Here is a 24313-nt window from a genome sequence, read left to right as displayed (position 1 = left end):
CCTTTGCACTGTCTGTGATCGTGTCCTCCTGCTGCAGTACTAGAGGCAGGGTCCGGCCTCCACCATTATTACTTACTGCCTCACACCTTCCTTTTCCTCTCCTGGTGGTAAAGAATCCCCTTTAAGAGATGGATCAGCAGTTGCCACTCACAGGCCGAAACCCTGAAGTAACACCCAGAGAGGATTAGAGACCCCCACACTGTAGCATGTCCCCCTCTCTCTGCTTCCTACCTGATACAATGGCATAGAGGCTTCTTTTATGGGGTCCCTATCTCAGTACCCCTACATATAAATGCCCTCTTACTATAGCCCCCAAAGCTTATCATGTTATACCCTAATTACCTTACCTTATTATACCACCACAACTCTATTGCCTCAATATGGGCCCCCTCCAGATGTCATGTCATGATGAAGGGCAGAACCGACCCCCGAGACCCTTAGATGACACTACACACAGAGTTAGTCAGTGACTACAGGACCGATACAGATCCACATGACGACCTCTCCCAGCCGTGACCTATCGCTACTGAATTGGTCCTAGATGTAATGACCTACTAGGGGGGGGGGGGGGGGGACTGACTGCCTGCCCTATGCCATGGCACATGATGCTGGATTCTGGTACTAATACTGGTTTGATTTTAATCCCGCGTCATACCATTAGGCTTCCTGAAGGTCATGCTTGATGTCAAGGGAGTTGCCTTACATGGTAGCTAAAAGAGGCAGGCTTGTCCCATCCTGGAAAACTTATTTGCATGTTTTCCCAGAATCCCCTAGTGAAGTGTCCATGGATATAAGTCTCCACCCTCTACGAGTGGCCTTAACTGGCAGTGACCAAAAGGAGAACTCGTACTTCTTGAAGAAGGAGACTAAGTTTATGTACATCATCCCTGTTTCCACGTGTGATCCCAGGCTGTCACTAACATCACTGGCCTCCTTTTCGCCATCTATCCAGGGATCCTACACTACAGGTACATCGGGAGTGCCGCAGGGGAAACCTCCACTACATTGCGGGCTTCCCCCTGACTGGAGTGGATAAGGCCTGTTCACTTAGACCAAGCTGACAAGACTAGTGCTAGGCCACACATTGAGCCAACCACTCACATACCGGAAGAAGCTGTGCGTGTGTATATAGTATACGGGTCGGAGCTGTGTGTGTGTATGTAGTATACGGTGCGGAGCTGTGTGTGTATACAGTATACGATACGGAGCTGTGTGTGTATATAGTATACGGTGCGGAGCTGTGTGTGTATATAGTATACGGTGCGGAGCTGTGTGTGTAGATAGTATACGGGTCAGAGCTGTGTGTGTACATAGTATACGGTGCGGAGCTGTGTGTGTGTATATAGTATACGGTGCAGAGCTCTGTGTATATATAGTATATGGTGCAGAGCTGTGTGTGTATATAGTATACGGGTCAGAGCTGTGTGTGTGTATGTAGTATACGGTGCGGAGCTGTGTGTGTATGTAGTATACGGTGCGGAGCTGTGTGTGTATGTAGTATACGGTGCGGAGCTGTGTGTGTATACAGTATACTATGCGGAGCTGTGTGTGTATATAGTATACGGTGCGGAGCTGTGTGTGTACATAGTATACCAGTGGTGGCGAACCTATGGCACGGGTGCCAGCTGTGGCACTCAGAGCCCTCTATATGGGCACCCTTGCCATCACCCCAGGGCAGGGTTTGCCAGACAGGACTCAAGGCCTTTTGCCGTCCCAGACAGCCCAGGACCCTAGAAGGAAGCTACAATGATAATCCAAACTTCTTCTTCTTCTTCTTTCTACTGTATTGGTGTCCTCAGGTGCCTATACAATTTAAACCTCTGAAAACTTAGGAGTAATAAGTTACTGCTTAAATTGTCGCATTGGCACTTTGTGAAAAATATGTGGTTTTCGGTTGTAGTTTGGGCACTTGGTGTCTAAAAGGTTTGCCATCACTGTAGTATACGGTGCGGAGCTGTGTGTGTGTATATAGTATATGGTGCAGAGCTCTGTGTATATATAGTATATGGTGCAGAGCTGTGTGTGTATATAGTATACGTTGCAGAGCTGTGTGTGTATATAGTATACGGTGCGGAGCTGTGTGTGTGTATATAGTATACGGTGCGGAGCTGTGTGTGTATGTAGTATACGGTGCGGAGCTGTGTGTATATATAGTATATGGTGCAGAGCTGTGTGTGTACATAGTATACGGTGCGGAGCTGTGTGTGTGTATATAGTATATGGTGCAGAGCTCTGTGTATATATAGTATATGGTGCAGAGCTGTGTGTGTATATAGTATACGGGTCGGAGCTGTGTGTGTGTGTATGTAGTATACGGTACGGAGCTGTGTGTGTATGTAGTATACGGTGCGGAGCTGTGTGTGTATACAGTATACGGTGCGGAGCTGTGTGTGTATATAGTATACGGTGCGGAGCTGTGTGTGCATACAGTATACGGTGTGGAGCTGTGTGTGTATATAGTATACGGTGCGGAGCTGTGTGTGTATAGTATACGGTGCGGAGCTGTGTGTGTATATATAGTATATGGTGCGGAGCTGTGTGTGTATATATAGTATACGGTGCGGAGCTGTGTGTGTATACAGTGTGGAGCTGTGTGTGTATATAGTATACAGTGCGGAGCTGTGTGTGTATACAGTATACTGTGCGGAGCTGTGTGTGTATACAGTATACAGTGTGGAGCTGTGTGTGTATATAGTATACAGTGCGGAGCTGTGTGTGTATACAGTATACTGTGCGGAGCTGTGTGTGTATACAGTATACAGTGTGGAGCTGTGTGTGTGTATATATATAGTATACGGTGCGGAGCTGTGTGTGTATACAGTATACGGTGCGGAGCTGTGTGTGTGTATAGTATACGGTGCGGAGCTGTGTGTGTGTATAGTATACGGTGCGGAGCTGTGTGTGTGTATAGTATACGGTGCGGAGCTGTGTGTGTGTATAGTATACGGTGCGGAGCTGTGTGTGTGTATAGTATACGGTGCGGAGCTGTGTGTGTGTATATAGTATACGGTGCGGAGCTGTGTGTGTGTATATAGTATACGGTGCGGAGCTGTGTGTGTGTATATAGTATACAGTGCGGAGCTGTGTGTGTGTATATAGTATACAGTGCGGAGCTGTGTGTGTGTATATAGTATACGTTGCAGAGCTGTGTGTGTATATAGTATACGGTGCGGAGCTGTGTGTGTATATAGTATACGTTGCGGAGCTGTGTGTGTATATAGTATACGTTGCGGAGCTGTGTGTGTGTATATAGTATACGGTGCGGAGCTGTGTGTGTGTATATAGTATACGGTGCGGAGCTGTGTGTGTGTATATAGTATACGGTGCGGAGCTGTGTGTGTGTATATAGTATACGGTGCGGAGCTGTGTGTGTGTATATAGTATACGGTGCGGAGCTGTGTGTGTATATAGTATACGGTGCGGAGCTGTGTGTGTGTATAGTATACGGTGCAGAGCTGTGTGTGTGTGTATACAGTATACGGTGCAGAGCTGTGTGTGTGTATACAGTATACGGTGCGGAGCTGTGTGTGTGTATATAGTATACGGTGCGGAGCTGTGTGTGTGTATATAGTATACGGTGCGGAGCTGTGTGTGTGTATATAGTATACGTTGCAGAGCTGTGTGTGTATATAGTATATGGTGCACAGCTGTGTGTGTATATAGTATACGGTGCGGAGCTGTGTGTGTATATAGTATACGTTGCAGAGCTGTGTGTGTATGTAGTATATGGTGCAGATCTGTGTGTGTATATAGTATATGGTGCGGAGCTGTGTGTGTGTATATAGTATACGGTGCGGAGCTGTGTGTGTGTATATAGTATACGGTGCGGAGCTGTGTGTGTGTATATAGTATACGTTGCAGAGCTGTGTGTGTATATAGTATACGGTGCGGAGCTGTGTGTGTGTATATAGTATACGTTGCAGAGCTGTGTGTGTATATAGTATATGGTGCACAGCTGTGTGTGTATATAGTATATGTTGCGGAGCTGTGTGTGTGTATATAGTATACGGTGCGGAGCTGTGTGTGTGTATATAGTATACAGTGCGGAGCTGTGTGTGTGTGTATATAGTATACGTTGCAGAGCTGTGTGTGTATATAGTATATGGTGCAGAGCTGTGTGTGTATATAGTATATGGTGCGGAGCTGTGTGTGTGTAGAGTATACAGTGCGGAGCTGTGTGTGTGTAGAGTATACAGTGCAGAGCTGTGTGTGTGTGTATATAGTATACGTTGCGGAGCTGTGTGTGTGTATACAGTATACGGTGCGGAGCTGTGTGTGTATATAGTATATGGTGCGGAGCTGTGTGTGTGTAGAGTATACAGTGCAGTGCTGTATGTATGAGCAGCACTGGCTCCACCCCTGTACCGTGGCCTGGGTCCTGACTCCTCCCACCACATGACAGATCACATGTCTATGACATCACCGCAGGTCCTTCTCCTTCTTCTACCCTCAGGTCCTGTCCTCCCCAGAGTTTGGTGAGTTTTTACCACTTGGGTTTCTGAAAATTTTGGTGCAATTTCTCATAATTGAGGTAAAATGTTACCGGAGTGTGTGACCCCAGGCTGCGCTCATTGTATCGTCTGCGGAGGCTGAAAGCGGCTGCCAAACCACATCCTGGCCGGTCGCTGCCTGAGCTCACCCCTCACTGACACCTCATTCACTCTCATCTAGACTCCGGTAACTCCCGAATAATCGTCTTCCACTCACTAATCTCTCTCCTCTACAGTCTATTCCTACTGCAGCAGCCAGGCTCCTGTCTTAGACCAAACGCTACACAGATGCCTCCAGTCTGTGCCAATCACTGCACTGGCTGCCCGTCTCCTTCCGTATTCACTTTAAAATAATAACCCTCATCCACAAAGCTCTGCATAATGCTGCACCTCCCTGTCTCTCTTCTCTTATCTTAGTCTATCGCCCAACCCCTGATCTTCCATCAGCCAGTGACATTAGATTATTCTCTTCCTTAATATAAGCCTTTCACGTCTCCAGGACTTCTCCCGCGCTGCACCAATTCTCTGGAATGCCCTTTCCCGGACTCTCAGACAAATACCTACCCTCCAAAGCTTCAAACATGCTCCTAAAACCCCTTTCTTTAGGCACCAGGCTCCAGGCTTCTCTGCACTATATATAACAGTGATGGCGAACCTATGGCACGGGTGCCAGAGGTGGCACTCAAAGCCTTTTCTATGGGCACCCCAGGAAAGAGTTCACCAAACACTGAATCTTCCTGCAGTCCCAGGCAAATTAAGAGATGCTGCTCCCAGTGCTATTCGACACTTCGTTGGCTGTTTGGAAGTGCATGAAAAGTTAGAAGGTTTTGACAGAACTGCATTATCTTTGGAGGTCTGGACCCGAACGTTCTTCTTTTACAGAGAGACCCTGGAGAGAAGCTACAATGATTATCTGAATTTGTCCTCCTTTTATCAACTGGTGGCCTCAGGCGGCTGATACAATTGAAAGATGTGAAAGAAGAGGTAGCAATAAGTTACTGTTTAAAATTTCATGCTGGCACTTCACGGTAAATAAGTGGATTTTGGTTGTAGTTTGGGCACTCTGTCTCCAAAGGGTTTGCCATCACTGGTATATAAGATGCGGCTGGTGGATGATTCACATTAGTTAGTTCTGTTTCCTTATAAAGAATGTCTGGACCATTATATAAGTTTGCTACATACAGGGGGGACCTGGCTGCTACATGCAGGGGGTGGGAGCTGTGCACGCTACATGCAGGGGGGGACCTGGCTGCTACATGCAAGGGGTGGGAGCTGTGCGTGCTACATACAGGGGGGACCTGGCTGCTACATGCAGGGGGTGGGAGCTGTGCGTGCTACATGCAGGGGGGGAGCTGGCTGCTACATGCAGGGGGTGGGAGCTGTGCACGCTACATGCAGGGGGGGGACCTGGCTGCTACATGCAGAGGGTGGGAGCTGTGCGTGCTACATGCAGGGGGGGAGCTGGCTGCTACATGCAGGGGGTGGGAGCTGTGCACGCTACATGCAGGGGGGGGACCTGGCTGCTACATGCAGGGGGTGGGAGCTGTGCGTGCTACATGCAGGGGGGGACCTGGCTGCTACATGCAGAGGGTGGGAGCTGTGCGTGCTACATGCAGGGGGGGACCTGGCTGCTACATCCAGGGGGTGGGAGCTGTGCGCGCTACATGCAGGGGGGGACCTGGCTGCTACATGCAGAGGGTGGGAGCTGTGCGTGCTACATGCAGGGGGGGACCTGGCTGCTACATGCAGAGGGTGGGAGCTGTGCACGCTACATGCAGGGGGGGGGACCTGGCTGCTACATGCAGGGGGGGGGGCTGTGCGCGCTACATGCAGGGGGGGACCTGGCTGCTACATGCAGGGGGGGGGGGGCTGTGCGCGCTACATGCAGGGGGGGACCTGGCTGCTACATGCAGGGGGTGGGAGCTGTGCGTGCTACATACAGGGGGGACCTGGCTGCTACATGCAGGTGGTGGGAGCTGTGTGCGCTACATGCAGGGGGGGACCTGGCTGCTACATGCAGGGGGGGACCTGGCTGCTACATGCAAGGGGGGGGGCTGTGCGCGCTACATGCAGGGGGGGACCTGGCTGCTACATGCAGAGGGTGGGAGCTGTGCGTGCTACATGCAGGGGGGGACATGGCTGCTACATGCAGGGGGTGGGAGCTGTGCGTGCTACATGCAGGGGGGACCTGGCTGCTACATGCAGGTGGTGGGAGCTGTGTGCGCTACATGCAGGGGGGGACCTGGCTGCTACATGCAGGTGGTGGGAGCTGTGTGCGCTACATGCAGGGGGGGACCTGGCTGCTACATGCAGGGGGTGGGAGCTGTGCGTGCTACATGCACGGGGGGGCCTGGCTGCTACATACAGGGGGGGACCTGGCTGCTACATGCAGGTGGTGGGAGCTGTGCGCGCTACATGCAGGGGGGGACCTGGCTGCTACATGCAGAGGGTGGGAGCTGTGCGTGCTACATGCAGGGGGGGGACCTGGCTGCTACATGCAGGGGGGGGGGCTGTGCGCGCTACATGCAGGGGGGGACCTGGCTGCTACATGCAGGGGGTGGGAGCTGTGCGTGCTACATGCAGGGGGGGACCTGGCTGCTACATGCAGGGGGTGGGAGCTGTGCGTGCTACATGCAGGGGGGGTTATCACTGCCACGGACCAGATCTCAGTCCCAAGTGCTACAATATTTACTCTCCTCTCCTGACACTGATTGTCCTGTTTCTTCTCCATTGTCTCATCCTCCATTGCTCTACTGTGTCCATGTGTATACATTTGTGTTCTGTTCAGGTGTTACCTTTTATTGGGTAACTAAAAAGAATGCTATCAACAACTGAAGACTCTCAAGTTTGATCCATTTGGATCTCGGTGTGACTTTCCCATAGGCTCCACAGCCTTTGTTGTGTTGGGAATATGTATTGATGTATAAGATGACGGCTTCACCAACCAGTGTCCTCCCCTTTATGATTTACAGCTCTGTCACTTCTAGAAGCTTCCAGGTGATCCAGTTTTCTCCTATTGTTATCTGAAACCCCTCTTCTTCTTCTTCTGAATGGCCGAGGATGGATGAAGACCGGATCAAGGTCACCCAAAGAATATTAAACCTCGCCTTAGAGATCATCTACCTGCTGACCGGGGAGGTGAATGGCTTTTTTTTGGATTTAAAGGGATATCCTGAGATATTTTTCTATGGAATATCTAGGCCTGGGTGACCAATAGCAGATTGTTAGGGGTCGAAGCCCCCATTGGAAGAGAGTGCACTGCAGTTTAATAGTTAATAGCTAATTCTTGCTTGTCTGATAGCTATTTCTCTTTACATGCAAACTTTGTTTGGCCAGATCTGTATGTAAGTCATAGAGAAGAGCAGACCCCAAGTTTAGGTTTGGCAACTTCGCCAAACCTGCACATATTGCTTATTGGGCAGCTTTATGCCCCTAGCAACTAGGTCCGGCTGTGATTGGCCAGGTAGGCACCTTGTGGACACACCTCGCCTAGTTGCTAGCTGTATAAAGCTGCCGATCAGAGGACGCCAAAACTAAAGTTCGGTCCCAAATTGGGCTCAAATCTAGCAAGTCAAAAATCTCCCATAGACTGTAGATATCTAGCTGAACCCCCCAATATGGTAGGTATAAACAATTTTTCTTTCCATATATATTGGAGGTTTAAGTGTCTTTCTATACACAGGATTATACAGTAGTGAAGAAGAAAGGCTGCGTGACCCCCAACAACCATTTTGATATAGGATCAAACGGGACCATCATTAAGTCTCCCCCTCACTCCATGATAAATAAGCCGGAGATCTTAGAGCTCACCAATAAGATCACTGAGCTGCTGAGCGGAGAGGTGAGCGCTGCCGGGAATGCTGGGACATTGTACAATAACACAAGGGAGGGGTCTGGGTGATGACTGTGTCATTGTGTGTGTCAGGTTCCTATAAGGTGTCAGGACGTCACTGTCTATTTCTCCATGGAGGAGTGGGAGTATATAGAAGGACACAAGGACCAGTACAAGGACGTCATGATTGAGGACCACCAGCCCCTTGCATCACGTGGTAAGGAGAGAAGGTTTAAGGGTCAAATGCTGGAGGGGTCTGGGGTAGAAGCAATGACTAGACATGGCCGTACTTTCAGATACTTGAATATTATGTAATAGAAGTGGTGACTGTATTTCTGGATTGTATTATACCGGGGTTATACAGTGGTTTTTTTAGGCCACATTCACTATTTGGTACAGTTATTGACAGTGGCGGATTATCATATGGGCAGTCGCCTGGGGCCCTCAGATCTCGGGGGGCCCACGACTGCTCCAAAATGCCCTAGCTTCACTGGCCACTCCGTGCTGTCTGTCTCCTTTCTTCCTGGCCACCACTTACCACACCCAGTACCTCTGCCACTTTAACCTTTTGCCCTTTCTGACATGTGATGTAACTGTACGTCACATCTCGGTTATGACATCATGCAGCCGGCAACGACTGCTGGTGTTAACCCCTTAACTGCCACCATTTTGAATCTGGCCGGAGCCCCCCCCTGATGTCATTGTTGGGCATCGACCCTTTGCTATGACAGCCAGGACCCTAACACCGGGTTCAGAGGTTGTCATAGGAGGAACTGTAAAAGATGCATTGAATTTACAATATACTGCAATAAGTCATCAGACTTCCTAGGGTTAAAAATAAAGTTCAAATAACCCGTTTCCCTAGCACCTAGAAACATGTTGGGCATGCCCGCGATCCAAAAAGGCCAATCTTTCAATATATAGAAACGGTTATTCTCAGCGGTGAACCCCGTAACGGAAAATAGCGTCCAAATGTATGAAACTGCCTTGTTAAAGTCACGCAGAAAACGAGCCCTTATACAGCTCTGTACACTGAAAAATAAAAAAAAATATGGATTTTTCAAGAAGGCCCCTCTGCAGCCGGCAGTGCCCCCTCCACACCCCTCCATTTGGTGGCATAAAGAGTAAAAGAATCGCAATTTCTGGCAGTTAACCATTAATTGCGATCATTTCAGGGCTTGTACACGAGACAACTGCTGTACAAGTCTGATAAATCTCCCTCATAGGATCTAAAATAAAGTGCAGAACCATGGATGGGCATTTATTTGGCCTAAAGTTATCTAGAAGTAAACCTGCTGGCCAGGGTGGCCTGTGGAAGAGGGGTGGCCAAGGTTGTTGAACAGCCCAGGGCCTATGTCTACTTAATCCACCACTGGTTTATGGTACAGTTTTTGGAGCAGAATAGGGGTTTTAAAAAAAAAAAAAGAAATAAAAAATCCCAACCAAAATTTCCAGCCTAAGAGAGATATTATATAGTTAGATTATGTTAATCAAGTCCGACCTATAGTCTTAGAGTGTTGACCTAGAGCAATGGTGGTGAACCTTTTAGAGACCGAGTGCCCAAACTACAACCAAGTCCCACTTATTTATCGCAAAGTGCCAACACAGAAATCTAATAAGTGATTTATGCTCCCTGCTCTGTCACAGCTTTCATTCATATCAGCCCCTGAAGACACCAATAATGCAGAAAATAGAAGAAATTTGGATGATCATTGTATATTCCCTCCAGGGTTCCATAAACAGGAAGAATTGTCAGGGCCGGAGCAGGAGCTACAATGATAATCCAGATCTGCCCACACCTTCCCACCCCTCCAGTAGTCACAGGTAGCGCTGTCACTTTAACATAGCTCTGTGCACATCAAGTCCTGGGCTGTCTGAGTCATCTCTGGTGATGGCCTGAGTGCCCACAGAAAGGGCTCTGAGTGCCACCTCTGGCACCCCTGCCATAGGTTCGCCACCACTGACCTAGAGGAAGGCAGATACATTAAACCATAACTGATTGAATTAGCTATTTGCATTGTCAAAGTACTTAAAGGAACGCTCCAGCAAAGCTGATTCATTGAATTATAAATATTGCAGAGCCTTAAGGGAGGAGCTTGACTAAAGTGACTTCTCCCTTCAGGCCCGGCACCATGTAATATGCAATGGCTTGGCTTTGCTGGAGTGTTCCTTTAACATACATGAAGACAAGTATGTGCTGCTGGCAGGAACAACCAGGTTGCAAAAATACCCACTGTCCCATATCAAGAGAGAAAAATCTCCTCCCGATTGCAGAGCGGTCAACCGTTCACCTCCACAAGACCGACAGACCAGTCCCAGACCGACATTCATTTTGAGATTAATTCTAATTCCGCTGATGCCGTTTCTTTTTGTTAAAAAAAAAAAAAAGTAACAAAATATATATATTTTTCTTCACCTCGACAGAACATTCTGCAGAAAACCTCGTGTTATCGCCAAATTGTGAAGCAGCAGATTGTGAAGACGTCACTACAAGGAAAGTAGTAGATCCAAGTGTTATAAATTACAGAGAAGATGAAGCCTTCGGAAAGGCTGAAGTGGAAGACGACGTCCTAGAGGATAAAGTGAAACGTGAAGATGAAGTAGGAGGTGATGTCATCCAGGAAGATGAAGACGTTGTGAAGTGTAAAGTAGAAGATGACGACATCGTGGAGTATAAAGTGGGAGATGGAGACGTCGTAGAGTACAAAGTAGGAGACAAGGTCAATGAAGATAAAGACATTGTGGATTGTAAAGTGGAAAATGACGGAACAGAGTATAAAGTAGAAGAGTATAGAGCGCGAGGCGAGGTCATTGAGAAACATGAAGACCTCATGGAGTATAAGGTAGAAGATGAAGACTTTGTAGAGTGTAAAGAAGAAGAGTATAGAGCGCAAGGCGAGGTCATTGAGAAACATGAAGACCTCATGGAGTATAAGGTAGAAGATGAAGACTTTGTAGAGTGTAAAGTAGAAGAGTATAGAGCGCGAGGCGAGGCCATTGAGAAACATGAAGACCTCATGGAGTATAAGGTAGAAGATGAAGACTTTGTAGAGTGTAAAGTAGAAGAGTATAGAGCGCGAGGCGAGGCCATTGATGAAGATGAAAACGTTTTGGAGTATGAAGTCGGGGATGAGGATGTGGAAGATGAAGACATTGGAGAGTATGAAGAGGAAGATCAGGATTTTGAAGAAGAGGAAGACGTCACAGAGGATGAAGACGCCTTAGAAGCTGAGGTAGAAGATGATTTGACGCAGAACTCCATTACCCCTAATATCCTTCTCAGTAAAAATCCCATATACTATCCCCCTCATCATGAGGAACTTCCCGCTGACCGATCACTGACGCTCCCCACTAGCATGTCTCACAAAAACGGTAAAAAGCTTAAATGTAGCGAATGTGGAAAAATGTTTCCGAAAAGATCAAAACTGTTTTTGCACATAAAAAGACACAAAATGAAGAAGCCGTACCCCTGCTCAGAATGCGGCAAAAGTTTTATGTACAGATCGGGTCTCGAGCAGCACGAGAGAAGCCACACAGGAGAGAGGCCGTATACCTGCGGGGAATGCGGCAGCCGATTTCTATCCAAATCAAATCTGGGGAAACATCAGAGAATTCACACAGGGGAGAAGCCATTTTCATGTTCAATCTGCGGGAGATGTTTTATGCTGAAGTCGGTACTTGTTAAACATGAGGAGATTCACACGGGGGAGAGGCCGTTCTCCTGTACGGAGTGCGGGAAGACTTTTAGGCTGAGATCGGTTCTCGTCAGGCATCACAGGATTCACACAGGGGAGCGGCCGCACATCTGTTCAGTCTGCGGGAAAAGTTTTAAGATTAAGTCGGATCTGGGTAGACATCAGAAAAGTCACAGCGGGGAGCGGCCGTACGAGTGCGCACAGTGCAAGAAGTGCTTCAAGATGAAAGCGGACTTGGCCGCTCATACGAGGATCCACACGCGGGGGAAGCCGTTCCCCTGTGCAGAATGCGGGAAAAGTTATATCTCCAAATTCAAGCTGAAGGAACATCAGAGAGTCCACACGGGGGAGAGGCCGTACTCGTGTCCCACCTGCGGGAAAAGTTTCACCAACAATTCCAACTTTAACGATCACCAGAAAACGCACAGCGGCCTGAAGCCGTTTTCGTGCGCCTTGTGCTGGAGAAGTTTCACCAATAAATCGCATCTTTCCAGACACGAGAGAATTCACACAGGAGAGAAGCCATATTCCTGCTCGGTGTGCGGCAAGTGTTTCAGGGACAAATGTAAACTGGTGAAACACGAGAAAGTTCACACAATCCAGGAGATAATCATTTTATGATGAGGTTGTGAGAACTAGGGGATTAAGGGGGATTGTTGGAGAATTCACACAGGAGAGAAGCCACTCCGATCGGCGGGAATGTAACAAGGGGATCAAAATCTGCAATTCGCATAGAAAAGGTCGGCACTGACAATAAAGCATTAAAGGGGTTTTCACACAAACTAAAGTTAGGCCCTATACACGGGATAGGGCCTAACTTGCTGATCAGTGGGGGACCCCCACAGATCATGAAAACAAGGGGTCTACTGTGGTCCCACAGATCACGAAAACAAGGGGTCTACTGTGGTCCCACGTACCTCCGTCGCACCACTCGTCGCTCTGTCAGATTAATGGAGCAGACGGCTGCACCTGACCGTTCTGCTCCATTAATCTCTATGGAGCTGATGGAGATCAGTGAGCGCTGCGCTCAGCAGCTCCATAGAGATTATTGGAGCAGAAAGATGGAGATCAGTGAGCGCTGCGCTCGGCAGTTCCATACAGGTTAATGGAGCAGAAAGGTCATGCGCAGACATCTGCTCTATTAGGCTGATGGACCAGTGAAACCCCCTTGTTTTCGCGATCTGTGGGGGTCTCCGCGCTGAGACCCCACTGATCATCAAGTTAGGTCCTATCCCGTGAATAGGGCCTCACTTTTGTCTGTGGGGAAAACCCCTTTAAATAGGGTGGATTATTTGGGGGATATTTACCTGGATTGACCAAACCTATTGTGACCGGAATCCATAATGGGAAAAATAGTTTGGATAGAAGAAAAAAAATAGAAACTGTGTTTAAAGGGAACCTGTCACAAGCTTTTTACCCCATTAAACTACAAGCCCCCCTGGGGTAGTGGATGAAATGTCCTTTTCTAGAATCCCCTCTATTATGTGAAATCTCACCTGCTTACCTATACCTCCAAAGTCATGTGACACTGAGTGGAGAAGAGTCATATTTTACCTGAGATGAGTCAAATTTAGAGGTTACAGGAAGAATTTCCGGTAATCGGACCCGTACTAGCAAATTGGCATACTACGGGTCCCAGGTTGGAGATAAGTTATAGAAAATATACACGAACAAAATGCATATTCTTAGAAAGGGGCCGAGGAGATGATTTAGGAATGCCGCTTTGTTTTTTTTTTTTTTGTTTTTTTGGTTTGCTGTTATTTCATGTGACAGGTGTCCTATAACACATCAATAAATAGAAATTTAGTAATGCCCTCTAGCTCATTATATAAGAATCTCATCTTTCAGATCACTTCTACAGAACCAGGTAAGACTAGGATCTTTAGCTGCAACTCACATTTCCAACCGCGGTTCTGTAGATCACAAAAACCACAATCCTGAAAGATGAGATTCTTATTTTTAATATGAAACCAGTTTTGAAGTGACTCTCCCTGTGCAATTTCTAAAATAGGACACATCTCTGGTAAAATATGACTCTTCTCCAGTAAAATATGACTCATCTCTGCTCGTTGTCGCATTGTTTTTTTTAATTTTTTTTAATAGGTAAACGGATGAAATTTCACATAAATAATTTCTAGAAAAAACATTTCGCCCACTACCGAGGGGGCAAGTAAAATCCGGTGACAGGTTCCCTTTCAATTCAAAGGCGTGAAGCGGAACAGAAATGTATGGTGAAAATGTATGGACAACCCATGTCGTGTTTTGTTTTTTTTTTTTATTTTATTTTATTTTCATAAAGCATTAACCAAATAAAATTTTATTTAAATAATAAATCCCTGCAGCTTCAGTTATTCAGCTTCTGGCGCAAAAATATATTTATTAGTAAAAAATAAATGTCATATATTCACTACATCTGCGTTCACATGGTTGTTGTTTTTCCATACGCTGTAAGGACATGTCGGATGGATTCCGGGGTTTCCTCACAACGTATGACACAGACGTACCCCACTGAGTGCTTATACAGTGGGATACGTTGCTGGATGACTCCGCCCCCTCTCGAGTTCGGGGGGGAGGAGTAAATAATAGCAGTAGCTGGCAATTGGCTGCTGCTGATGCATGGGGCGTTTCCCAGTGATGTCACTGTCCTTATATGGACAGTGACTTCCCCGGCTCCTCCCTCCTGGTCAGGGGGCGGGGCTCCTGGATGCAACTCTACTCTGCATCCGCTCCCCATCGGCTTCTATGGCCTATACACGGAGCGTATACCAAAAAACGTGATGTGAACCCGGCCTAACGTAACAATTATTTATTCTAAATCCAGCACGAAACGTTTCTGGTCACGTTCACACGTTGCGCTTAAATAGTTTTTTGTAACACGTTTCAAGTGCTTTGGGGAGGAGATTCTCCCAAACGCTTGGATTCGGGCTACAAAACACAATCCAGTCGGAATTTGGGAGGAGCTCGGTCTGGTAGCGTGTTTACATGTAAACAATGCAAAACACCGGCTGCTCGTTACCGTTAAAACACACATGCGATTGGGCTAAGCCCCTCCTTGTTCTGCCTAGACACACCCTCAGGCAGTAAAATGCGACAGCTGAGGAGAGATTTGTCTGGTCACATTGGGGGAGATTTATCATAAATCTCTTATAGCAGAACTGTTCTAGTTGCCCATGGCAACCAATCAGAGCTCAGCTTTCATTTTCCCACAGCTGTTATTAAAATGAAAGCTGAGCTCTGATTGGTTTCCATGGGCAACTACTTTTACCTCAGAAACTTGACGATAAATCTCCCTCATTGTGTTTTGTGAACGCAGATGTCAGCAGCATTAAAAAAATTAGGCAAATCTCTTCTCCCCTGCTCTTTCTGTCTCCTATCGTGTTTCAGGGTGCGTTTAAAGGTGCGTTCTCACGTGGAGCTAGTGTAGTGTTTACGAACGTCATGCTAGAGCCCAGAGTCGGGCCTTAGGGCGCGTTCACACGTTGCGTTATGACCTGCGTTTTCATTGCATTTGAAACGCATTACAACAACTGAGGAGAGGTGATTTGCCTGATTACATCACTGTTAACATTTCTGTTTCCAAACGCACCGTATCCGCGATGTTTACACATGTGTTAATATTAGGAGGGCTTGTAGCTGTCAGTGATCACGAGGCTCGGGGCTCCGCCCCCTTTTCTTCTGATCACATGACTATGACATCATCCCAGGTCCTTTAACTATTACAGCTCAACATCGAGTCCTGGCCGGGTATTTATGTTGCTGTTGTGTTATGTATGTGATACATATATATATCTATAGTCGCCTCCTTCAGGCTCTATTCACACCTGTCCGTTTTGTTTCAAATGTTGCAACAACAAAAAAAAGATACAAAACTGCAACGTGTGAATGCAGCCTTGTTTCTGTTTGGTTTTTGTGCGTTTCTTTGTAACTATTTTGTGAAATGGATACAATTGAAAATAGAAAGCGCATTCCGCATTTATGGCAGGTTTTCCATGGAAACCCTGCAAAGGGTTAAATTCATGGCACAAAACCACGACGTAATTGTAACACTGCTGATATTTGGGGGTAAAAAAAAAAAACATAACATATTGTTTAGCCCCAAATTTGGGCTTAATTTATAAGAGTGGGGTGGATGGCGCTATAAATATTAACCCGTTAATTACTCTATTACTTCAGAAATCCATAACTTTATTTTTGTTCTTATTCTGTAAGGGACAAGCGTACATTTTCACCGATGTGACATTTGGGGGCCGTACGACCTTTTGATTGCTGGTGCGGGGAAATTGTGAAAATTTGGCGATTCGTTAATTTGGATGCTATTAGGGGGTTCACGGGTGGGGAGCTGTAGGACGAGCATGTGTCCAATTGATCCAATCACTGCTATGGGAGTGTCAGAAATTGCTGAGAACTGTTCCGTCCATAAGGGCGCGTTCACATGTTGCGCTTTGGTTGCGTTTTCATTGCGTTTTAAAACGCATTACAACAGCTGAGATGAGGCGATTTGCCTAATTACATTACTGTTAACGTATGCGTTTTGTTAACACATGCGTTAACACATGTAAATAGTAATGTAATTAGGCAAATCTCCTCTCCTCAGCTGTTGTAATGCGTTTTAAAACGCAATGAAAGCGCAACGTGTGAACGCGCCCTAAGGCCTAAGGTGGATAATGTATGAGGACACAGCATTAGGAGAAACTGCTCTTCCTCTTTTTTTCACTCCTTTCCTGTTTCAAAAACTGCATCTGAAAAACTGAATGTGTGAACGCTCCCTGAGGGCGCGTTCACCTGTTGCGTTTTGGTCGCGTTTTCATTGTGTTTGAAACGCATATAAAACAGCTGATGAGAGGTGATTTGCCTAATTACATTACCGTTTACATTTGTAAACGCAATGATAACGGTGCGTTAACAAAACACATGCGTTAACATCGTGTTTACGATGCGTTTTGTAAACGGAAATGCTAACAGTGATGTCATTAGGCAAATCACCTCTCCTCAGCTGTTGTATATGCGTTTCAAACGCAATGAAAACGCAGGTCAAAACGCAACGTGTGAACGCGCCCTTAGGCCGGATTCCCATGTGGTGTTTTTGTTGTGTTTTTAAACCCATCCAAAACGCCAAAATGCATATGTGTTTCAGTAGCAGGACACCTACTCATCCTGCTGCTCCACCCATTAGTGAGAACAGGACTCTAGATCGCTGGGGGTCCTGTTCTCGTGATGGGGGTGGCAGCAGTCAGATTCTCACTGATCAGCTTGTTACATAACCTGCAAATTTGGTAAAACCTCTACAACATTTGTAGCACCATGCGGATCATTCTAGTGCGATTTTTGGGCTACAAAATACAATTTTACCTAAACAAATCCATAACATCCAGAAGCTTCCCAATCGCTTCATGAAAACCCTGTGGGAAACTCCGTCAGATGAGTCACATTTGCAAAATGGTTACAAAAATCGCACTAGAAATGCGCTTCTTGGTTTTACCCCAAACAAGATTGGTTTGTTACACCTTAGGTTTATGCAAAACCAATCTATGAGGGTCAGACTCCTGAGACAATGGGGTTCATGATCCCTCTAATGGATGGAGCGACACCGTGGACCATGCATCACGCGGGACCTAGGTAATAGGAACGGCCAGTCTTGTGATAACCAGCAGGTGAACCTTCACTACTCACCATGTTACCCCCTTTCCTGTGAATAAGGGAATACATAGTGTATAAGCCCTTTATAGATGTAGCTTGGAGTCACTCTATTGTGCAGGATGGTGGACACCACTGAAGATCATGGGTCTGGGGTCTGAATCGGACCAAGACCACATCATTATGGACCTTTTCTAGACTCATGTTTGCTTAGGCTTCATCCTATGTTCTAGTTACCTTCCAAAATCTTCATTGGCTTCCTATGAAGTTGACTCTGGTGGGTGTTGGGTGATCCAGGTGGTGACGTCTCTGTGCACCAGGGTCTCCATACTTTATTATTAGGTTCTACATCCAATGTGCCTCCTGTATAATTTACAGAACCAGAAGCCTCTCACTTGATTTCTTATATTCTCTTCCTTCTCCTGAAAGACTCTTCCAAGATGGATGAGAAGAGGAACGAAATCACCAAAAGTATATTGAACCTCACCCTGGAGATCCTCAACCTGTTGACCGGAGAGGTGAACGTATATTTCTATGATCTTCATTGGATATTTTAATATTTGGATATTTGGTCTTGTATAAGGGTTTTATAACCTTCTGAGTAAAGGAACGCAGAGGAGCTGAAGGGCAGGAGATGTATAGAGCAGCCATTTATATATTATAGTAACCAACACATCAATGGTAAGAGGTCTAAAGTATTTCAGGGCACTAAATGTCTCTCTCCATACACAGGATTACACAGTAGTGAAGAAGACATTAGTAGGAGACAATGTGACCCCCAACAGCCATCTCCAGCCTCCCATCACCAGGTCTCCACCGCTCTCCATGGTACAAGAGCAGAAGATCCTGGAGCTCACCGACAAGATCACCAAACTGCTGAGCCGAGAGGTAACACTAATAGGACATTGTACAATAACACAAGGGAGGGGTCTGGGTGATGACTGTGTCATTGTGGGTGTCAGGTTCCTATAAGGTGTCAGGACGTCGCTGTCTATTTCTCCATGGAGGAGTGGGAGTATATAGAAGGACACAAGGACCAGTACAAGGACATCATGATGGAGAAGGACCACCAGCTGCCGACATCACATGGTAAGGAATCTTCTGCCAGGAACTTTGTGTCCTGGCATCATGTGGACGTTACTGTGACACGTGCCACCTACATAACATGTACCCACCATCATGGCTGTAGTCTCTTTCAGTAGGACAAAACCCAGGCCACTTGTCCAAAACTGTCCGGTAACATGACAAAGAGTTTTTTTTTTTTTAAATCTAGTTTTATTGGCTGTGTCTCGTTTCACATTGTCTGGTTTGTACGATGAAATGTCATCGGTGTGTCTGCCAGATTCTACTTTCGGTCTAGGGCTGGAAATTTGGCCTTCACGCTGACCCAACTTTTGCCCCTGATCCTTCAGCACTCCCCTTTGCCTGGACAGTGTGACAGCCTGTGAAGCCACAGCACCAAGGGGCTCTGTTAATTCCCCCTCATTAGCATCATTTTTATAGTTGATTTTAGACGGAAGGAGATCATGGCTAACAAATATAAGAATAACAGTAGGTGCTCCTGGTTTATCATGATGGATTTTATGGTAGATTTCCTTTGTTACATATTATTTGTGAGAATACCCCTTTAAGATACAATAACGGGATAGGTCAAGAACAATTGATCGCTTATGGTCCCACCTCTGGGAATAGTAATCCACTGACCCTATGGATATATATACACTTACACTCTTTATTCAAGCCCATGATAGGCAAGGAAACTGATCCATTTATTTTTGAGGAACTAAAGTCACATGCAAAATTAAAAATTCCAAAAATCATAAAAGCCATTTTTTTTTTTTTTCCCCAACAGAAAATTCTCAACAAAACTTGGAGGAAAACGTCAGGTTATCGCTAAATTGTAAATTGGAAGCCGAAGATATTGTACATTACAAAGTGGTAGATGATGACATCATTGAGTGTCAAGTAGAAGATGAAAACGTCATAGAATGTAAAGTAGAAGATGAAAACGTCATAGAATGTAAAGTAGAAGATGAAAACGTCGTAGAATGTAAAGTAGAGGATGAAAACGTCATAGAATGTAAAGTAGAGGATGAAAACGTCATAGAATGTAAAGTAGAGGATGAAAACGTCATAGAATGTAAAGTAGAAGATGAAAACGTCATAGAATGTAAAGTAGAAGATAAAAACGTCGTAGAATGTAAAGTAGAAGATAAAAACGTCATAGAATGTAAAGTAGAAGACAAAAACGTCATAGAATGTAAAGTAGAGGATGAAAACGTCATAGAATATAAAGTAGAGGATGAAAACGTAATAGAATATAAAGTAGATGAAAACGTCATAGAATGTAAAGAAGAGTATGAAAACGTCATAGAATATAAAGTAGAGGATGAAAACGTCATAGAATGTAAAGTAGAGGATGAAAACGTCATAGAATATAAAGTAGAGGATGAAAACGTAATAGAATATAAAGTAGAGGATGAAAACGTCATAGAATGTAAAGTAGAGGATGAAAACGTCATAGAATATAAAGTAGAGGATGAAAACGTAATAGAATATAAAGTAGATGAAAACGTCATAGAATGTAAAGAAGAGTATGAAAACGTCATAGAATATAAAGTAGAGGATGAAAACGTCATAGAATGTAAAGTAGAGGATGAAAACGTCATAGAATATAAAGTAGAGGATGAAAACGTAATAGAATATAAAGTAGATGAAAACGTCATAGAATGTAAAGAAGAGTATGAAAACGTCATAGAATATAAAGTAGAGGATGAAAACGTCATAGAATGTAAAGTAGAGGATGAAAACGTCATAGAATATAAAGTAGAGGATGAAAACGTAATAGAATATAAAGTAGATGAAAACGTCATAGAATGTAAAGAAGAGTATGAAAACGTCATAGAATGTATAGTAGAGGATGAAAACGTCATAGAATGTATAGTGGAGGATGAAAACGTCATAAAGTATAGAATAGAAGATGAAGTCGTTGTGCTGCAATATTTAGGAGAGAACTGCATTAACGTTCAGCCAGGACATCACCGCTCTGGTCTGTCGTATTATACTCCAAATCACGCAGAACAGTCTCCAGACCAGCCACAAATTGTCGCCACGCGTACAGGTCCCAAGCAGGGTGAATGGTTTGAGTGCGGGGACTGTGATAAACAATTTACAAGAAGGTCCGATCTTTTTGCGCACATCACAAGTCACACAGGGGGGAATCCCTACTGCTGCTCCGAATGTGACAGATACTTCATCCACAAATCCACCTTTGATCTACACAAGAGAACCCACACAGGGGAGAAGCCATTCAGCTGTGTGGAATGTGGGAGTTGTTATACCTCAAAATACAATCTGGCTAAGCACGAGAGAATTCACACAGGGGAGAAGCCATATTCATGTTCCGAATGTGGAAAGCGTTTTATTACAAAGTTTAAACTTAAGGAACATCAGCGAGTTCACACGGGAGAAAAGCCGTACGCGTGTCCGGAGTGTGGGAAAACGTTTACACACAAATCCCATATTGTTAGACATCAGAGAAGCCACACAGGGGAGAAGCCATATTTATGTTTAGAGTGCGGGAAATTTTTCGCTGAAAGGTCAGGTCTTGCCAGACATGAAAGAACTCACAGGGCGGGGAGGTCGCTCTCACGATCGGATTGTGGGGACGTTATTATAAGTCCAGAAACGAGTCTTTAGGGTCAGTGGAGAATCCACACAGGAGAAAAGCCGTTTTAATGTTGTGTAGGTGAAAATTTTTGGTAATAAAAAATGAAAAATATTTCCTTTTTTTCCATTTTTTTTTTTTGCAGAAGGCTGTTTTTAAATACTGTAATGCTGCGTCTTTCAGCTTAAATGACCTATGATTTTTGTTCTATTGGTCTGTATGATAGTAGAGATACCAAATCACCCACTGGTTTACTTACGTTGCACGGTATTTTACACTTTCTGCCAAGTAATTTATTTAGGTGCTGCCTTTTTCCAGCAGTAACAGATTTTTAAAGCCATTTTCCATTGCTGGTGCTGGTCTAGGGCTTGTTTTTTGTGGGAAGGGCAGTATGTTACTTGATATCAGACTGAGGCAAACACAATGGGGCAAATTTACTTACCTGGTCCTGACGCGATCCCCCAACCGGATGGTCCGAGGAAGATTAAGTCTGGCGTGATTGACGAAGCTTGTGCGCCCGAGTGCCTGCATCCGTCGCTTCCCTGCCGAGGTCCGCCGGAGATTAACTTCTTCTTACCGGCGCTTGCAAGTGTGAGTCTTGTGACACAATTCACACGCTCAGTCCGAATCCATCCGGTTATCTGACAGCCCGCCCCCCGATTTGTGTTGCGTGCAAGCCGGCGCCGATGCGCCAAAATACGATCGAGTGCGCCAAAATCCCCTGTTAAATGCGGCGCAAAACAAAAATCTTCGGGAAACCCGACGAAAATGTGCTCCACGGACCCTTAGTAAATGAGCCCCAATATTTGAAACACATTTTACTACATTAATTTTTTCCCCAAAATATAAGCCCCCCAACCAACATTGAAAACCGAAAAATAAAACCGTTATTAGGCAAATATAAATGATGTACCATAATCATAGTGATTATATATATATATTATATATAGGGTAAGGTGAACAGCCCAAAAAATGCTATTTTAATTTCCGCTACTCCTAAAATCTCATCAATCCGCTATAAACGCCCCAGATTATGCATCTCATCCTGTAAAAAAAAAACAACAAGCCCTTAAATGTCCAAAATGCTTCAGCCTGTAAAGTGCAACAACACTGAAAATCGCCACATCCTTTAGTACGAGACTGACTGACGCATATATATATATATCAATCAGTTTATAGCCCAGGTATATTGTTACCAATGGAAAAGGCACCAAAACAGACCCCTCCTTAACAACCTTTGACCTTGGGGTTAGAGGCAAAAGGGAGCAGGATTTGCTCTGCCCCTTGTATTCTGCACAGTTTATATTTCTGCCTAAATTTTTAGAAAATAATGGGAGATCGTTGGGTGCAATATCCTCAGTTCACCCCTTTCAGGTCACTTTCATCAGATTTTACGCCACTACTGGTCCTTTCTGAAATGGTGTGTTCTAGAATTCCCTCTTTTATGTTAAATCTCATCTATTTACCCATTAAGTCATGTGACAAAAAAGAAGAGTCATATTTAGCCTGAGAAGAGTCATGTTTAGAGGCTCCAAGGGGAGTGTCACTTCAGATAGCGCTATCTTCCGTTCTATATCACCTAGAAACCTGCAGTTGGTGTCATATTAAAGATAAGTATCCCATCTTTCAGACCATATCAGGCTTCCGGCTCGGCAAACAGGTTACACACTGATGACACATGGAACACAGAAACAAAACATGGATGAGTCGTTTGCAGACTGAGAACAGCAAGTGGACGTTGCCGTAGAACGGATTGAAAAATAAACAAATTGAAATTAGATCGATCTTTTCAGACGCAGCCATACCTATCAAAATATAAAAAGTATAATAGTGATGGAAAATAGTGCCAGTTGTTCATATCACCACTTTTTTGCCATCCATAAAAACTTGGATTAAAATGTTGTTCAGTTCTAAATGGCGTCAATGAAAACGATATCTCATCCCGCAAAAAATTACACCGCATTGCGAATAATTATATATATATATATGGTTTGTGCAAGGACCGGAATGAAACTTCATCCTAATAGGTTCACATCCGTGATCGGTAGTTGTGGTTGTAGCATGACCGGTCGTCATGTTACGGAAGGCCACGAGCTCAGTGTGGATCTAAGGTCCTAGGAGCGTAGTCATGTTACAAGAAAGCTCCGCCCACTAGTGATGTCATCACAAGCAGCACCTATTATATGTTGCACTGCACCCTCTTCCCTGATCACATGATCATGACATCATCACAGGTCCTCAAACTATCACAGATTAGGAGCGGGTCCTGTCCGGGTATTTATGCTGCTGTTGTGCTGTGTATGTGATCACTGATAGATAATAGATAATATACATCACTCAGGGCTCTGTTCACACTTGCCTTCCGTTGCAGAACGCAGGGGACCAGGACGAGGGCGTGCAGCTACCAGGAGCTGCGCGCCGAAGATTAAATGGTAGGCGGAGTAACGTGGCTACTGGGGTGTGGAGTAGCCGCCACTAGTAGCCTCATGTCCGGCTACTCCACGCCCCAGTAGCCGCATAAAAAAATTTACCTATGCCTCCAATAAAGTTTTGTAAAAGACACCCGGGACGTGAGGATTAGCCCAAAAAAGGGTTATCCTCACGTCCCATCCATCCACCTACCACCCGATCTACCTTAATAGGTAGAATCGGGTTGGTAGGTGCCCTTTTAGTACATTTTCTGACAGTTTAACCCATTAAAAATCTAGGCCACTGTGTTTATTTAGCAGTAGTTTAGTGGCTACAGATGGTAACTGCTCCTTCACTACCAGTCGCCAGCAGTTGGTGGAGAATCTGGAATATAGCAATACAGTTCTATACCAGCAGGAATAGCTGTATATGCCGTATGTATAGGATGTTATCACTGGAAGCAACAATCTGATCCAAGATGGCAACAGGTTAACACCTGCGATCAGTGCAAGCAATATGCAGCAAACACCCTCCCGGTATAGAGAGGGCTCAGCCCGTCAGCCATATGCCGACATAATAGCACGGC

The 24313-nt window shown here is 45.3% G+C and overlaps 1 protein-coding gene across 5 annotated transcripts; it reads left to right on the top strand.

Moving 5' to 3' along the window:
• The first annotated feature begins 4377 nt into the window (after positions 1-4377).
• Positions 4378-21434, top strand: LOC140117293 (uncharacterized). 5 transcript variants are annotated; one of them, XM_072133836.1, is made up of 8 exons: positions 4378-4475; positions 7463-7628; positions 8173-8331; positions 8416-8539; positions 18081-18169; positions 18384-18539; positions 18614-18740; positions 19504-21434. In XM_072133836.1, the coding sequence occupies exons 2-8, from the start codon at positions 7551-7553 to the stop codon at positions 21348-21350; spliced, it is 2580 nt and encodes an 859-aa protein (XP_071989937.1). In that variant the 5' UTR covers positions 4378-4475; positions 7463-7550; the 3' UTR covers positions 21351-21434. The 5 variants fall into 5 exon arrangements, with proteins under 5 accessions (XP_071989937.1, XP_071989939.1, XP_071989938.1 ...); XM_072133837.1 differs by lacking the exon at positions 4378-4475 and adding an exon at positions 4549-4677; XM_072133838.1 differs by lacking the exons at positions 18081-18169; positions 18384-18539; positions 18614-18740; positions 19504-21434 and adding an exon at positions 10747-14347.
• Positions 21435-24313: the final 2879 nt, after the last annotated feature.

The sequence above is a fragment of the Engystomops pustulosus genome, chromosome 2, assembly GCF_040894005.1.
Source record: "Engystomops pustulosus chromosome 2, aEngPut4.maternal, whole genome shotgun sequence".
Taxonomy (NCBI): Eukaryota; Metazoa; Chordata; class Amphibia; order Anura; family Leptodactylidae; genus Engystomops; species Engystomops pustulosus.
The sequence above is the reverse complement of the archived record's forward strand: the minus strand, read 5'-3'. Positions and strand labels throughout refer to the sequence as shown.